This window comes from Periplaneta americana, chromosome 14, assembly GCF_040183065.1.
Source record: "Periplaneta americana isolate PAMFEO1 chromosome 14, P.americana_PAMFEO1_priV1, whole genome shotgun sequence".
Lineage (NCBI taxonomy): Eukaryota > Metazoa > Arthropoda > Insecta > Blattodea > Blattidae > Periplaneta > Periplaneta americana.
Window position 1 is genome coordinate 42,387,754 of NC_091130.1, and position 19,303 is coordinate 42,407,056.

At 38.1% G+C, this 19,303-nt stretch overlaps 1 protein-coding gene across 4 annotated transcripts in view; it reads right to left on the minus strand.

Annotated features, from left to right (window-relative positions):
• Positions 1–19,303, minus strand: part of zfh2 (Zn finger homeodomain 2) — a 570,193-nt gene that overhangs the window by 336,291 nt on the left and 214,599 nt on the right. For all 4 annotated transcript variants that reach the window (XM_069845224.1, XM_069845222.1, XM_069845225.1 and 1 more), the window contains exon 4: positions 10,016–13,853. In XM_069845224.1, the coding sequence (XP_069701325.1) occupies positions 10,016–13,853 (3,838 nt within the window). The remainder of the gene's footprint in view (positions 1–10,015; positions 13,854–19,303) is intronic.

Below are 19,303 nucleotides of genomic sequence, written 5' to 3' on the forward strand. Positions count from 1 at the left end.
CGGGTAATTCCGCAACAGTCCGAATAAATCCGCTATAGGACTTGGCTAATTCCTCAGTAATAAATAAATATGAAATACATTATGAAAGTTACATAAAAGGAACAATTTATATGTAACAATGCTCACTTTCTTCACAGCTGTGTAGCAAAACACGAAAAACAGCCAACTTTCGATGTTTCACTGTATTGCCGACAGAGGTGTCGACCAATATCTTTGACTTTTTTTATAGCACTGCAGAGGACATGCCTCCTGTCGACAACCTCTCAAAACTTACGTTCACGCTATTGTAAAGCCGCAGTAAAATCATATATGCACTACTGCTGAATTACCCGTACTGTGGAATTAGCCGAGTTTCCCCTACTATATTTCACTCAACACTATAGCTGCGCCTTCATTGCTGATTTAATTTTAAGCAATATACTTCCTCTATTCGAGAAAACTCTGACAAAAATCACAGACGGTATATACTCTGTTCGAAAGTAGAAAGAAAATGACAGCTCAGCGACTTTTTGAGATATCCATAGCAACCGTTCAAAGTAACCAATCGGAAGCGACCAATTGCCATGGGAACGGCACACATTTGTTACTATTGTTTGTATTGATGTTGGTATAGAGTAGTGGTTCCCAAAACTTTTTGAAGGTGCAACCCACTTTTCAGTGAGACTTCTGACTCGATCCACTTCCATTACCGCACCAGTACTTAACCCTAAATTCCTTTAAAATCGGAAGAAGAAAAAAAACGATAATTTTACTCAAAAACAGTGGGATGGATACCACCTAAAGAACGACCAAAATAGAAGTAGGCCTATATGGTGCAACAATGACATGAAATATTACGTAAACATAATGTCTGTGGTAATATTACAAGTTTAAAATGATGCCTGAACTTTCTGTTACCCAACTGATTAGGGCTATAAAGAAACTCGGTTTCTGGTCGAATTCACTTGACAAAAAAAACTCATGGAAAATTCAGCTAATTCACTACGACAAATACTGAGTTCGTTGTTGTGAACATGCAATTAAATTTGCACGATTTAAGAGGAAAAAGCTTTCCAGTATATTCCGGAAGAAACTCAAAACAATTCAGAAAGTCACAGATAGATAGTGAATCCGTATTTGAAAGGATGCGTTCAATTGCCTAAAATTAAAAACAAAAAATAAAAAAAAATCATTGAATTAGTCGACCTGATTGGCGAGTTGGTATAGCGCTGGCCTTCTATGCCCAAGGTTGCGGGTTCGACCCCAGCTCAGGTCGATGGCATTTAAGTGTGCTTAACTGTGGCATGTAAAAAAACTCCTGCAGGACAAAATTCCGGCACATTCGGCGACGCTGATATAACCTCTGGAGTTGTGAGCGTCGTTAAATAAAACATAACATATCATTGGATTATGTAGCCTATCTGTTGATGGAAAATTGAAACTTGATTTTTTCCGCTGAGGGTAAAAGAGATTTTGATGAAAGAATGTAAAAATACCTCGATTTTTTGCAGGAGATAATATTTGCAACCTAGTACTTATGCAAAATAAGTTTCTTGTCTATGTTTGTCGTGGAAGCAAAAGCGAGAAATCCCCTTGAACTAAAAAAATTAAAAGATCACTCTGTGTATCGAATGCAGAGTTCAGATATAAGAAGCAACTTCCTAAGAAACGAGCACAGTTTATTGCATGAATTATTTTTTACTTTATAAATAATGAAACTTCCTTTTTATATTCATGTTCAACTGTGTTTATATTCCTAAATACAGTGCATTCGTAGATCGGCCGAAACACTAAAACATTAAAATTTGAAAATTGTATTTTCAATAATTGTTCCTTTTAATTATTCATTTTTATTTTTTATTTCATCAGCCTTAATTTAAAGTTTTCTTGTTTATTTCATCATCCCTAATTAAAACTTTTCTAACACTTGTTTATATTATTTAGGTTATGTTATAACGGTCCGGCCGAGTTACGAACGCACTGTACAAAATAAGAATTTGTTTAATAATTTCCCCCCCCCCCATTTCGTAAATCATCTCGCGACCCCAATGGATCGTTAGAATGGTTCTTTTTTTCACCGTTACTGTTGGGGAAGATGTTATTGTTTTAGTGTATGTGAATATATTAAACATAGTACAGAATATGAATCAGGCATCATGTAATATTGCTGCTGTAAGAGCTATTCCCGGAAGGTCCAAGGGCGGTACTCGGTGTAGACATGGCTGCCAGGAGAAAGAGACTCTTGGCCAGTGTGAAATACGGAAATTATTAATGAATATTATGCGACATCATTCAGTTTGAAGCTGCGAAATGCTACACGTGCGGTACACACCCTTGCTGATCGTTGCCTTCAGATTCAGGGAGTCATTTTCGAAAATGTGATTTAAATCCACTCTAAATGAAAGAGACTGATACATAATAATGAACTGTTTGTATTTTTTTTAATATTTTTTGCATTTTTGTTAGTGAAATCCTGAAATAAAAGTGTTTTTTTCCTGCCGTTTTCAAATTACCGTAACTCCGATTATGAATGTGATACCATTAATTTATTTGGAGTTTTCGTTTCAAATAACCTCAGTAAACACCTCCATGAACTGGGGGAGATTTTCGTGAATCACTCTGTATATATGAGAATGAAGGAGAAGAGAAAATGGGAGAGGAAACATTACAAGGTACGCGAAAACGCGTCCTTCCAAGGAAATTCAGGGCTGAGAAAAAGTGAGGATGTGAGCTCCAAGCCTGTTGGCCACTTGTCTCACTACGACTTTCGAAGGAATTCTAGAAAATTTTAAGTGGGACGGTCGAAAATGGACGTAACCTGATAGCTACCACATAAAAGGGGGGATAAAAGAGATGCATGACAGCAGCATCGGGAGAAGGAGCGCCGGAGGTTGTGAGCCTATACATTGAAAGGTCCCGTGCTCTTTCGCAGTACGAGTGGAAGTCGAGTGAACTCGTTCATAGGGGAAGGGGAATATGCGAAAGCCAAAGCAAGACTCCTATTTCGAAGAGTTCTGTTTGGGACGACCAAGCGCTGGAATGGCGGCTTGCTAAGGCCTATACATGCAGAATTTGAGATATATTTAAATAGAGACGTGTACGTGTGTAATTTTTTTAAGAACAGAATTTCTCCGCCTTCTACATAATAATTGTAAATATATGTAAAAGAAAAAAGAACTGCAAATTGGTGTGAAATAAATTTCTTCGTACAATATGTTACATTTCTCCTTCAAAATCAAATTGTTCGGAAATTGTTATATTAATATTTGGAAAAAATCTAAATCGTGAGACAATTTTAATTTTCTATTTAAAATTCCACCACTGTTCACCCCTGTCATCGTTCTGAGAAATAGAGCATTTAAAAGTGTGAATACTGTACCTTTGAATGAGGCATTCCGAAGAGAGGCGATTACGAAGTCTTTTAGAGAAACAATAGTCTCAACACATGCGGGGCACATGGCAAGAAGGGGGCGGGGGAGGGTGCAAAGCGGACTCCTTTCAAAGCAATACGATGTAATCGTCGGGTAACGCGTTCTGGAAACGGAAGAAAATGCGAGATTGTTTAGCCCCTTCTTTTTTCTTCCACACTTAACTCTTTCTTCCCGACCGATTCTTTTGTTTCTTTTCTCCGCTATCGTGGTTGCTATGGAGATGCCAAAGGAATAATGAAGCCGTAACCAACACATTGAATCCTTAGCAATAGAAACAAACCTGGCTGGATGCGATGGTGCATTATGTGAACAATGATGGCCACTACTTCATTCCTTTTCCAAACTTTTAACTTATATAGGCATCATGCAGTGGGATAAAAACGTTATAACAAAAAAGTGAATTCTTTTACACCAGTTTTTTTCTACAAAAACTGTGGACAAGACATAAGACGAGTAAAGAATGGATCAAAGAAGCCGAGAAGATGGCCGGCGTTCGGCACTACGAAACAGATGAATTTGAAACAAAACACAATCAATGGACCAGAAAAGTTGCTTCCACGGTGAAAAATTTGCGTCTGATTTCGTAGAGTCTACATAAATTAATCAAAGTCTTTTTCAATTTTAAATGATTAATTACCGAGTATTGAAAACCCGTCCAAACCGTTTCAACATGAGAGACTACAAATTTATTTTCTCTACTAAGAATCATATGCATAAAGACAGGAAGACAGAATACTGAAAGACTCATTCCGATATAGAATACTCTACGATGAAAAAGAAGTAGCGTAAAGAGTAAAATCTTAGTTGAAATAAATTCGGTCGCCATATAAAAATACAAAAATGTTCTGTATATATTTAAAACTCATAGTTAAGTAAATCTTTTAATACTTAAGGAACGATAACATTCCTTATGACGCCTTCATTTGGAAGAGAAGAAAATCTGGGTGTCTAGTGTCGCAGATTGAAGAATTTAACGATCAACTGTTTCTAACCCAGCCAAATTCTCTTCTTTGCAGACAGAAATCTGTGTAGGTCAACGTCTAGAGAGCTGATTTCTTTGAAAAATATCTCGCAATGACAGACCTCTGACGGACAATGCACGAAAAAATTAAAAAACATAATGCTGGAAATAGTAATTCTACAGTAGATAGAATAGGCAATATTGTACTAATGCAGAGTTATCTGTAAATAGGTGTATACGTGATAGCAAGGGCCTAAATTTAAAAAACAAAAATGATATTATATACTAAATTCTGGTTTAATAAAACTTTTGTGATTATTTTAAAGTAATAATTAATTTATACCGTAACTGAGCTATTACACTGAACAAAAAGAATTTTGCTCCGACTTAAAGCAACGTGTCCCTTATGGTTTGGTGTGCGCTGAATCCGAAAATGCATCTCTTTTCTTCGTATCACGTAAGGTTTTTAAGATATACTATGATTTCATTTTTCAATAAGCGCTCTCCCAGAAAACATCTGGCGCTGGTTGGGGGTTGTAAATCAAAACAAAAGCTAATGCATTTTATGAGTTTATAACTTATTTCCGGTTTCTTATGGTTGTTGGCATTTTCTTTTGCACTTCTAATAAGCAAACAGTTATTAGTCCCTTCTATTCAGTAAATATCAGAACAGTTCAAAGTGAGGTCTACGCAATGAACAATCAAGGATGTGGTTTTCAGTTTTTAAAAGAAAGGTTTACCAGCTTGAGTGAAGGCAAATTAAAAGAGGGCATTTTCATCGGTCCACAAAGTCACAAAGTTATGGCTGACTCTTTGTTTGAGGAAAATTTTTCCGTTACAGAAAAAATGGCATGGAGAGCTTTCATAGATGTTTGCTCAAATTTCCTTGAACATTCTAGGGCAGACAACTATATAGAACTTGTTGTGGAAACCATGTCAAGTGCATATATGAAAATGGGGTGAAATATGTCTCTCAAAATACACTTTTTACATTCTCATTTGGATTACCTTGCAGCGGTAAACGACGAGCATGGGGAAAGATTTCATCAAGAAATATCTGAAATGGAAATGCGATACAAAGCAAGATCATCATCCAAATGCTTTTAGACTATTTTTGGTTCCTTGTAAAAGACAGTCCCGGGTCTAGTTATAAACGGAAGTCATCCAGAAAATTCCTTTAAATGTAACTTCAAATTCCGAGATTTTTCTTATTATACACATGAAATATTTTTATTGTTGTTGTGTTTTAAACTATGTAACATCATTTCTGTATCCAGTATACATTTCTGAAGTATTATGAGGCATTTTGAATCCATAGTGTGTTGTAATTTTACCAGTAGCAGTGGGGAAAAAAATCGTTAAAAAAATTCAATTCATTTTCCCCGGAAAATGGTACGTGATGGGGCAATTTGGATATTAAATTCACATTTGGGGCACACATATTAGTAATATTCACCTATTTTTATTTCGGAGGAAGACAAAAAGTAAAAATTTGTTGTTCAGTGTTATTGAAGTTATAAAAATGTCTATATCATAATTGTTTTGTCCTGGATAGTATTAAAGAAATCATGTGATGTGTATCTTTATAATAGTGATTTGAAGTTCATGGAAAGCAGGTGTACATAAAATGTAAACGATATAAGATGTCAAACTTATAAAAGTGGTACATCCACAAGTGGTAAAAATAGTAATATTTTGTTCTATATTTTAAGGTTTGTTAAAAAAAAACTGTTTTTTTTTTCAAGTCCCATGTTTTTGTAAAAGTTAGTAACAGAGTATGGTTGAGAAACTCACCTGAACAAAATCCCACAGCTTAAACCAAGAGCAAACAGGACCAGCAGCATTAAACAGCTGAATAAAGGCGTCATTTGTAACTGGATGGCAGATATGGATGGGAATGGTGGATTTTCTAAGTACTTAAGTTTTGAAGAGGTAAAGTGTGTGTGAGCTTCAACTTCATCAAGAAAGCTTTCCACAGAATCGGCCTCTTGCATGTTCAATGCCTGTAGCTGATGTCCAGAAATTAAGATTGACTCATTGAGTTGATCAATGATTACTAATCATTCTAAAAACACGGTCCAGCGCCGAAAGTTACTCAGTATTTACTATTAAGGCTGGGTCACAATAAACCGGGAACGGAAACTACAACGAGAGCGGAAATATTGTTAAAATAAATATATTTTAAATGTGAGCATTCACAATTAATGAGAAACTTACCGGAGCCAGGGACCGTGAAAGTTAAACTGTGAATGCTCACATTTAAATACATTTATTTTAACAATACTTCCGTTCTCGTTTTCGTCGTTTCTGTCCTCGGTTTATTGTGGACCAGCCTTTAATGGTTTGAGGGGAAACCTCGTAAAAAACCTCAACCGGATTTAAACTCGCGCCCGCTCGTTTCACGGTGAGACATGCTAACCGTTACTGAAATGAAGATTATAGGAAGGATGAACTTTCATTAATCTTTTCTGTGATGTAGTACCACTTGAATTAGTTTGTCAACTTACATTGTTTTACATTCTTCTTTGAATAGAATCTGCCCCTAATATCAGAAAAGTTTTTCCTCCTTTTCTGACAAGGGAAGGGTTTCGGCTCGAACAGGAATTTCGTTTCCAAAATTTTTATATAGGCCCATCTTTACATCTCTGTAAAGCTCCCAAAAGCACTTGTTTGTGTGATGAGTGGTTTGTCTATTAGAGCACTGAACAAGTTGAGGGGTGGGACACCTTACCCGTAAGCGTAGCCTAGCCTAGAAGCTAGTGTGAGTGGTAAAATGTCTAAAGCCCATTTGAGAACATTTTTCTCCAACGTTCTGTCTGAAAATATTGCAGCTAATTGAAAGCGTACACTGTTGTGTGATTCACTGAATGCGTACAACAGTAGTGTCAGAGTTGTAAGCTCCGAAACCGGTTGTGGTGCTAGAGACGTCCAGTCGGAGCGTGAACTTGCTTATGTCTGCGGAAGCACCGGAGCTCTCAACGAGTTAAGTGGAGCGCTCCGCTCCGTTTAGGCTGTGTCTGACAACGCTGGCGTACAAGGACACAACCTTAATAAATGAATCACTCCAAGGCTAGGACATGGAATGTATGGTCATTCCACCTAAAAAAAACCAAACATATCCAGCCTCTGGATATTTATTTCCTTAGACAATACAAAATATATGCTCGGAGGATAACAGATTACATAAGGACTCTTGCTGAGAATCCAGAACTTAACTTGGGAAATCGAGTGTTTATAATGAAAATGTACTCTGTTATTCATAACCAGTTGTCTGCTCCAGTACATCGCCCTATGCTTCAATATTCCTGACAGTCAGCTGGTTACGTCAATCCTGAACAAGTCTCGGACTTCAAAAATGTAATTCAGGTAGCATTTGATTTTTCAGCACTGGAGCGTGGTTCGGAAGATTGTTCAGATGTTGCTTCTGCGTTTTGTGCTTATTGCTCTGCTCCATGCTGTTTCATGCATTTTATAGAAAATCTTCACATACATTTTTAAAGAAGTGTATTGACCAATACCAACCAAACTGAGAGTACACAAATGAATGTTTTTATGGTCTTCATCACCATTGTGAGCTAAGCCTCCATACAAATTTTAAACCAAAAATTCCTGTTCGAGCCGAAACCCTTCCCTTGTAAGTAGAAATGTTTAATAAAGTGGGATGCAACTTAAGATATACTTAGGGAATATTTAGGAAAAAATGGGGATTTACTGGCCTTGACAAAAGTGTATGTAATATAGGTAATATAAAGATTTTTATAGCAAAAAAGTAGGAATTTTTTGGTCTATCATTTCACTTTCACTAAACTATCTAACCCCACCAATCGAAACTAAAATGCATGAATAAGAAAGGAAAAGGTTTATAGGGAAGAGGTGCCAGAAAAGTGAAGTGTTTGTCAAAAATGAGAAAATAATATAATTAAACGAACTGTAGTCTTTAAATAAAAATTAAATTCTTTATTTTCTTTACTGTGTTATAATTGTCAGTTTTGTTTTAATAAAACTCAATATACAAAAGAAAACAATATTGTATCAAAGCATATGTCATATGTCGTATTTTTGTATGTAAAATAAAATGTTTTATAACACATCAAAAATTGATCTATGTAAGAATAATAACGGAGCTGTCTTGTCATGTTAAGATCTATATGCATAAAGTGTACATAACTTCAAAACAAAAGAAGATCCAATTTATGCTCAGCATCGCTAATATTACCGTGGATACATTTGTTACCGAACATGATAACGCATGTTAAGACAACTTATCTACTAATACCTTATATTTACAAGAGATAAGTTAAATCGGTATAAATGCCTCTGAATTTCTGCACTGCACACGCATTTCTTGGCTTAAGATTCTAAACGCAAAGTTTGTGAAATTCCGTACAATAACGAAACAAAATATATACACATATACCCTTCATGCACAAACAAAACAACAGTGTTTAGGGGGTGGACAATCACAAACAACTGATACTATTAAATGCACCGTTAACGGGAGAGATAAAAGCACACTAGAATATTATTTAATTTACTGTATTTGTACGGTGGTATTATAATACAATCATTATTAATAGGCCTACAATACACGGCATTGTTTTCTAAACAAAACCCAGCTACAGAAACAAAATAATTACTTGTATTTTTCTAATAGCTGTGTAGGATTTTCAAACATTAAACAATATCATCCGCTGATAACAAAGAAAGGTCACCAGTACCTTGGGTGCGTCTTGCTATCTACTCCATTGTTAACGGTGCATTGTAAGCGCAGTCCCAACAAAACCTTGCACGTTGTTTCGCAACCGAAACGGTATACAATACTACTGCAGTGCTTTTCAACCTGTAATGGTAATACGTAAAACTATTTAAATATCATGGTAGAAGTTTTGGATACAGTACGAGAATTATGAGAGAAATATTACAGCCAGCGTTTATTGAACTATCTGTCTTAACTGTGCGTCACAAAATTTTATCACAAGTCACATAGTCACTTGAAACAGAGGAATTCTTCCCATTTGATAGAATTTTTCTTGTCTCGCTTCAGCCATAGAATAAACATTCAAGGAAGATCCCTCTGTCAGACGATGTAAATACCCAAAACTTCCACTATAATCTATCAATGTTAAAGCTTCAGAAATTAAACTTCCCTGGTTATCTAAGTGATAATTTATATGTATTTTTTTAGTAACTGAAATCATAATATTACCGATAGTATTACAAATACAATCTGTTACAAATTCATAGACATTCAAAAAGAGAGCCTCAAATATTATTATTAGTGGATAAAGCCTTTCATACATACTATAAAATTATTTATAAATATCTCAATGCGTTCGGAATCTTGCCAAGTTTTTAACCACATATATAAACTTTTTAATTTTACATAAACACATCTGGTACAGACTATCATATAACTATGTTATAACGCCTCCAAAATTCTGAGTCAGATATGTGTACAATTCCCTGTTATTAATATTTTTAGTGCACGGAGGTTGGTACACATCAGCTTTATTCGATAGTAAAACGCGAGGTTTAAAGATAAGCAGGCTGGAAAGCACTGCTACAGTACATTTGTACTAAACGATTTCTGCGAAGAGCGTGCCGGCTATGTTGGAGTGCGCGCGCAGACACAGCGGTTACTCACCGGCGGCCGCTGAGAACATCGCCGGGTGCAGGAACAGGTTGCCAGCCTGCATGGCGCCCGGGAACCCCGCCAGCCCCAGCCCATACAGCTGATGCAGCAGGGCCATGTCTTCCGGTCCCGGGACGCCGACTCCGGGGGCCGGCGACTTGGACCCGCCGCCCCCGCCGCCGTGCTGGTCTTTGGAGGTGTTGGCTGCGGCCGCCGCGGCCGCTGCTGCCATCGCTTGCGCCTGGGCGGACAGCGAGTTGGGGAGCGCCAGACCCGATGCAGCCGCCATCTGCAGCATCTGGAGCTGTGCGAGCTGCTGCTGGTGCGCCGCGGCGGCCGCCACGCTGTTGTTGACGAACTGCGGCGACTGCTGCGACGGCACCGTCGTGTCTGCGGCGCCAGCGCCTCCCGATGACCCGGGCACTGGCGGCACGGTGAACTCGGCCGCTCCGGAAACGCTTCCACCCCCGTCGCTCGTGTTGCCCGACGTGTCGTTGTTCTTGCCGCTCTCGATGTGTAACTTCACGTTATCGATATGCTTCTTGGTGAAGATGTGGTCCTGAATGGAGTACTTATGCGAGTACTTGAACTGGCACAGCTTGCACTCCTCCGGAGGCCTGGACGTCTCTGATGAAGCGACTACAGTTGGTGATGCTTCTGGCCCACCCAGAGCTTTCTGGAGTGCAATCTTATTCTTCTTCTCCTTGGCTCTCGCATTCTGGAACCACACCTGTACAACCCTCTTTGGTAACCCGATCTCACGTCCCAGCATCTCGCACTCCGCCATCGTTGGAGTCTTGTAGTCATTGAACAGGGACTTCATCGCCTTTACCTGTAGGCTACTCATCTGCGTGCGAAACCTCTTGCCGCCTCCTGATGGAATAGGCCTCTGGTGACTGCTCTGTGTACTTGACGCGGGTGACGTGGGATTGCTCTCGTCGCCGTCCATGTTTTCCGTCGTCTCCGACATGCTATCGTCTTCGTAGCATATACTACGTTCGCTCAGATCCGTCAACGGGCCGGGCTCGGCCATCAACGAGCGTGATTCGTGATCTAGGGAAACTTTTACCGGACGGCTCAAGTCCACGGGTTTACTGAGATCAAGTGGACCGTCACCGCCTCCTCCGCCACCTCCACCACCGCCGCCACCTTCGCTTCCAGGAGTTGAAGGTTCTTGTTTAATTTTCATACTGAGATCTGTTGGGATATGTAAGGATTCCTTTCCAATTCCACCATTCTGTGCTGCATGATGAGCCTGAAGCTCGCTTATGTATCTCTTCATAGACTCCTCATAATACTTTTTCAAGGAGTTCTCCATATCTGTATGAAACGGCGGAAATAAGGGCGGCATCATGTTAGGTGTTGGGGTTGTCGATCCAAAGTTGGAAACTTTTCCGCCCTCGCCCATTTGGGAAGAGGTGAAAGATGGCGCTGACTCCATGCTAAGTTCCTCATCTGGTAGGTTATCGATGTTGATTTCTCCGCGTGTACACTGATCGGCATGTTTCGTCACGAGGTGGGATTCCAAAGCTGATTTCACTTTGAATAACGCCGGGCAGAAAGGACATCTCTTGTTGATGACCTGAGCATGAGCTCTGAATTGTCCTTTCCGTTCTCGTGCCCGTGTGTTCTGAAACCATACTTGCACAACACGCTTCTTGAGCCCGACTTCTCTTGCTATGTTTTCCAGCATCTTACGTGATGGATTGCTCTCCAGCTGGTACTTCTGGTAAAGGTAGTCCAGTTGCTCGGGCAAAATTGTTGTTCTCAGTCTCTTGTCCTTTGGTTGATCACATTCACGGTCCATATTGTCTTCGAATTCATCAAATTTTCGCTTATTTGTAAGCATAGATGCTAAAGGGTGAGCATGTGGCGATGCTGCTGCAGAGTTCACAGACAGATCTGCTACTCCCATCCCAGCCATCTGTTGTTGTTGCTGTTGTTGCTGTTGCTGTTGTTGTTGCTGAATTTGTGCATGCTGTTGGAGAATGCCGAAAGGACTGTCTGGTGGATATGTAGGGAACAAATTTGGATTCATGATGTGCACAAGTTGGTGTTCCCTCCACAGATCAAATCGAGGAAACACTAGATTACACTTATCGCACTGAAAAGTCCCCTCCTTCACTGAGTTATCTGCATTGCTAGGTGTACCAGAAATGGGTGATGGGGGAAAAAGAGATGACGGTGGTGTAGGTGTGACCACACCTGAAGGAGTAGCAGGATTGCTGGAAGTTGATGAAGTAACAGACACTACAGAAGGCTGCTGCTGATGACATTGCTGCTGGATCTGCTGCTGTGGCTGTGGTGGCTGCTGCTGCTGCTGTTGACTAGGTTCCGCTATAGTGCTTGAATTTGAATCTTCTGAAGAAAGAACAGCTGCTATTTGTGCTGCAGCAGCTTGGGCTTGAGCAGATCTCTTTGCATCCTCCTCTTTAAAACAGTGAGTTTTCTGGTGTCTTATTAACTCATAATAACGTTGGAACACAAGCAGGCATTTTTTGCATTGATAGTTTAGACCAGGGGTTCTTTGAAATCTATTTGCGCCACCTTCATCAACTCCAGGAGGAGCTTCTACTGGAGGCTGGTTTTCATACACTTTTCGAGCTTTCTGGCGAGCATTCTGAAACCATACAACAATCACTCTTGGGCTCAAACTCAAAAGTTTCGACAAGTATTCCAAATCATCATCTTTTGGATATGCGTTGTTTTCGAAAAATTCTTGCAACACTTTAATCTGGTAATCGGTGAACCGTGTACGATTTGCTCTCTTACCAGATGAGCCCCCTGAAGAGTTGCTTCCATTACTATTCGCGCCACCGCATCCTCCAGGAGTTAGCGAGACATGTCCAAAACCGTCGGAGGAGTTGTTGCTATATGAACGACCGGGGCTCACACTTCTTGACACAGATGACGCCGATGTCAGAGGAGGTAATATTCCTGGTGAAGTAGGAACTTGGTTAGGCGGTGGAAAATTTGGGGGAGTTAATTTTGGAGGCAGCATGTTGTTAGTATTGCTGTTGGAATGTGATGACGATGTTACTGTCATACTAGCTGCGTTCATAGTGGGATGCGTTGTCGTGATGGAATCTGATCCGAGCTGCGACGCTATGATCGAAGTGAGAGTAAGGCTACCTGGAGAGGAACTTCGTACAATGCCTGAAGGAGGAACTGTGTTCAAATTGTCGTTGTTATTGTTACCTGCCATCGTGGTTACAGGACTCGGAGGCGGATGGAGATTGTGTGGAGGTTTTTCGTCTGGTAAATCCAACATCCTGTCGCTCCCCATTTCTTTCCTGTTTCCTCCGTGGTCAGATTCCATGAACAGATTATTGAATTTGTGCTCTTGATTGTCTGACTGGTGAGCTGAGATATCTCTTGGTTCCGTCTTTATCACATCTGGAGGTTGAGGAAACGGCTGCGGCGGCGGAAATGGCTGAGGCTGAGACTGTTTTCTTTTGTTTGACGACGATGACGAAGGTGTTGTGGATGCTGAAGGTGGTCTCGTAGGTGTTGATTCCTTGCTCGGCGTCTGATGGTCGTCAGTCCCGCTGCCACTGCTGTTGAGCGGCATCACTTTGGCCTCTCCCGTCTTTTCGTACTCTTCCAAGTTCAGAGTTGTCGACGGTGGGTTGTTGAAGTTGTAAGGAGAGTCTTTGTTACGCTGACGCTCCTTGAACAAAGTGTTTCGGAACCAGTGCTTGATCACTTTCGGCGGCAGTCCACTCTGGCTGGCCATCTCGTGTATCTGATCTTCTGACGGCGAGTTATTTATATCGAAATGAGCGCGAAGAATTTTCAGCTGATCGTCTGTAATTCTTGTTCTTGCCCTCTTCTGCTGTGCGGCGGAGACCTGCAAATTGTAAAATGTACATCTGTAACTACAGCAACTATAAAGTGCTGTCCAAAGTATTAACAAGAAGACGAATAGCACACAGAAAAGATCAAATATCTACTTTCAAAATCTACAGAAATGTTTGGTCATCTCAGTACGCAAAGGAAGAATATTACATAAAAGTTTATTAATCACCAAATTACGTACAATCATGCCATGGATGATTTCTTTAAACCACAATGTGACAGAAAAGGTAGGCATACTAAGGAATTTTACTACACTAATTCAGACTGGAACCAATTCAACGTTAAATACAAAGGAAGTATGAAAATGAAACAACATAAATAATTGATAATAAAATAAACTTTAAAATCGTCTGTAATGAGACTAATACGCTATGAAAAAATGTTTTAAGATATTAAGAATAAAGCAATATACTCATGTGTAAAAAAAATATGATCACTTTGACCTTTCACGAAATATAACATTTTAAGCTGTTACTACATAAATGACGATTATTTTTTTAGAAATTGCTTAAAATTTCTTCATAAAGTAAAACTCAAGTCACATTATATTACTCATTAAGCTATTGTGGTAACTGAAAACAATATAAAGTTTTAATTAATGAACTTTATCAACTGTTACAGCTCCACCAATTAAAATGTTGCTCATTAAATTTAAGATTACGTAATGTATTGTCAAAAGATAATTTATTACCTAGACCAAGAGAGAAGACGCGTGTTATGGTTATTCTGTTATTCTAGTATTTAAGGTCACCGAAGTCGTTGTGATGACAATCACAATTGTCAATCATTAATAATATACTACACGTATTTTTGAAACACGAACACCAAATTATCACTACTATTATTATAGTTTTTACATTATATATTTATTACGACTTTGATCTCTTAATCCATTAACGCAATTTTGAAATCATAATACACAAACTACGGCTCATAATTCTATATAAAAAATAAAAATGATCGTTATTACAGTAACAATCAGGTCACAATCTACAGCTTTCTCCAGTGACCGAGTGTTTAATCTCTATGCTTTCCAATGTGGTGACTCGGATTCGAACCCAATCTGAAAGGAATTTGTGGTGGACAAGGAGGCCGTGATGGGTTTTTCTCGGGGTTCCATAGGTCCCCCTCATCATTATTATTATTCCAGCAATATTTCAAAATCACCTCACTTTACGAGTCCCAGGCATACAGAATAATGGCTGATAATTATAATATACATCCGCGTTTAATAAAGATAATTATAAACAACGCAATGAAAATTAACACTGTCTTTGCGTTTAGTTGCATACGTCATTAAAACAATGAAATATTAAATGTGATGCCCTGTTTTCTTGAATCTGAGAAATGTAAAATCAGCTACACGGAGTTAGATTCTCGATAAATATCATTAAACTGATGATAAATAAAGACTATATAAGATAGATTTTCTTCCAATATTTCAAAAAAGAAAGTACTGAAGAAACTAAAAATAAAAAGTGAAGGAAGTTTTTCTTTTAGAACACCAATTTATTGTGTAATGATAATTTTGTAATTATTACTGCTAAATTTAGTTCAGTTTATTTCAGGAAACCGTTCATGTAATAAGTTATATTATTTATAGTATAAATAAAAACTTAGCAATAAAACTAAATTTACAATATCACCATATCGTCATCTTAGCGATTGTAAACATATTTTACATTTTCAGGGCATTTAAATAAAATACAACTACAACTACAACTACAACTACTACTACTACTACTACTACTAATAATAATAATAATAATAATAATATAATTACTATTACCATAATTACTGTAAATACAATTAATCGATTACTCAGGAACGTACTATTTTAGAAAGACACAGGACAGATTTGAAAATGTGACATAAGTATTATTATTATTATTATTATTACTGTTGATAATAGCTGTTGACTAGCACATTATTATTATTAAATAAATAAAAACATTACTACCACTATTATTATTATTATTATTACTATTACTGCTGCTACTAATATACGTTACGTAAGCTTCTTGATGCCGACTTCACAGTGTTTAAAGTTAATGACGGAAATAATATCTGGTACACTCTATCAGTCGTGAGCAGCCTTTAAATAAAGAAAGCTTTTATAATAAAAGACGGCAAAATACTTCTTTTTCACACAAATTTCAAGTGATGTAATTTTCGACGAACAGCAAGTTTAAATTACGGACAAATCTGAAGTTGAACATGAAAGAATAGCGGAGATCAGAGAGTTTTCCGCAATAGCTCTTGAATTTTCGTAGAAAGATAAGACGACTTAAATTTTCATTCTTGGAGCACAATGATGATGATGATGATGATGATAATAATAATAATAATAATAATAATAATAGTAATAATTATTTATTTATTTACTTACTTTTAATGTGCTGTACAAGAGCCAGTGGTCAATTATATAATAATAATAATAATAATAATAATAATAATAATAATAATAATAATAATAATAATAATAAATGTAACGCTAATACTTAAGCTAAAACATTATAAACATAATTATGTACCACAATGAACACTTTTCCTCTGATTGAGGTTGTGGCTGATATGTACATCTATTATCAGACCTGTCTACGGACTAACAACATAGGATTTGAGACTTGCAGTGACCAGTCTTTGAAAGTAGACAAAGAGAAGAAGCAAATTTATGAAACGAATCTGTCTTCTTTAAAAATTGTTATCGTCTGGAGACAATTAAAGTTATGGACCTACAGTATTCATTGGAGCCGAGGAACTATAATATATTATATTTTAATTTTTGTGAACGATTAATTTACCGAGAATAATCTGTAAAAAAAAATCCCTTATGATCCTTAAGTCATCTATTCAGATTTTGAAATATCAATAGTAGCCTATATAATTTCAATTATTTATACTTTTGTTATAGGTTATGTACTATATATGAACGTTTATGTTCTTTTTCTATTATTTAATATTATTACATTTTCTTAGATATAATTTGTCATTTAGCAGGTCACTCTGGTGGTAAGTTTTGTAAATTAAATGAAATTAAATTAAATCTTACGTCGCAAACATGTCATTAATATATATTATTTTAATGTACCGAAGTACATATGATATTTCCATGCAGATATTCTGCGTGACCATACGATGAAAGAGTAATGGAACGGAGAAAAATTCTCTCCAGCGCCGGGATTTGAACCCGGGTTTTCAGCTCTACGTGCTGATGCTTTATCCACTAAGCCACACCGGATACCCATCCCGGTGCCGGACAGAATCGTCTCAGTTTAAGTTCCAACTCTTGGGTTTCCTCTGGTGGCCGCCCTCTGCACTACGTCATAGATGTCTATGAATGTAGGACTGAAGTCCACACATGTGCTGAGGTGCACTCGTTATGAGTGACTAGTTCGCCGGGATCCGACGGAATAAGCGCCGTCTTAGATCACGAAGTGATTTACGCATATCATATATATTATTTTAACGTACGAAGTACATAAGATATTTCCATGTAGATATTCTGCGTCATCATACGATGAAAGAGTAATGAAACGGAGAAAAATTCTCTCCGGCACCGGTGTGGCTTAGTGGATAAAGCATCAGCACGTAGAGCTGAAAACCCGGGTTCAAGTCCCGGTGCCGGAGAGAATTTTTCTCCGTTCCATTACTCATTAATAGATTAACGATAAAATTAAATCAGTTCCTTTTAAGTCTGTTTAAGAGGGAAAGTCACGACAAGGATCACCAACATGAAGCAACGACTGTTGTAAAAACGTTTACTCTCTCTTCTCTGTCATCCACACATTGTAAAACCTGGAAGGTTATGTCGAACAGAGCGAAGGTAGAATTGCCGCTGGCGTTACGCGTATAAACTGCGCATACCAATGACAATAAATAATTTTAAAGGTTTTGTTTAGAATGTGACACAATGAAAGAGAGATAAGAGCAGTTTTATAGTCAATTCAACCAATAATATAAGATATCGCGCATGACTTTCTGATAAGTGCGAAAATTGTATTCTTATTCGATCTGAAGAAGATTTAAATATGAAACTGAATAAAATGTAGACAAACGAATGAGGTAATAATAAAAATAACATTAAAAAACAAGACGCTAAAAACAACGCAAATGAAATTTTACGAAGTCATGGCAGTAACTTCGGTAACCTATGGATGCGAGAACTGGGCTTTGAATAGAGGTGATAAAAGAAAAATAGAATCCGCTGAAATGAAGTTCTTGAGATCGGCAGCTGATTTACTCTCTTAGATAAAAAGAAAATCATAGACATTCGATAAGAACTAAATATATACAGTTTAAACACAAAAACTGCGGAGCAAAAAATCAATTGGTATGAACATTATAATAAGAATGAACGAAGAACGTCCAATTAATATATTATTGAACTATAGTCCTTCAGTGATTCTCAAAGTTTGCTCCGCGGATTCCTGGGGATCCGTCAACACTTCTCAGGGGATCCGAGGTTGGTAATATTATACACTGTGTCCGGGACAAAATTTACCAATAAGAAAGTTTAATAACTCGCGTAATAATGGAGATAGGAAAATGAAATTTGCGGCAAATGAAAGAGGGACATTTTAAATTTTATGTGTGTTGTTGGCAACATTTGGTCATTGTTTTTGTCATAGTTGTAATTAAAATGGCGTTCACAGTGCAACAAAAAGTTCAATGCTGTTATTGGCTTGCCGAATTCAAGTATCCGAAGATAGTGGAGAGAAGATTTAGACAACAGTGGCCTGAGAAGCAACCACCAGATAGGCACGCAATAACAACTTGGCATAGAAAGCTTCTTGAGACCGATTCTCTTGTAGATAAAACACCACGAGGGAAGAAAGTGACAGAAGCGCAAGTCGACAGAATTCCAACGGAGCCCGTGTAAGTCTGTTCGCCGTGCCAGCAGGGAACTTGCAATTCCAAAGACAACTATCCACGATGTTCTGCACAAGAGGTTACGTCTGCATGCATACAAGATTCAATTGGTTCAAAAGTTGAAACCAAACGACTTGCCTGCACGATATGATTTCGCTGTGACATGCTGCTGAAAATTGATATTGAAAATGGATATCTGCAGAAGGTCGTGTTTAGTGATGAATCCACCTTCCATGTCTGTGGGATCGTCAACAGGCATAATTGCCGCAATTGGGGATCAGCATGGCCTCCCAGATCCCCAGACCTAACCCCACTGGACTTCTTTTTTTGGGGATACATAAAAGACACTGTGTACAAGACTGTAGTGGCAGATTTGGAGGATCTGCGTCGGAGAATTGTCGATGCTTGTGCAACTGTCACTCCAGAGATGTTACGAAATACATGGCAAGAACTTGAATATCGCCTGGACATCTGTCGTGCGACAAGAGAAGTTTATTAGTGGTCATTCGAAACTTTGGAAGTCCCTTTGTCAATTCCCGCAAATAGCATTTTCATCCATCAATTATTTGG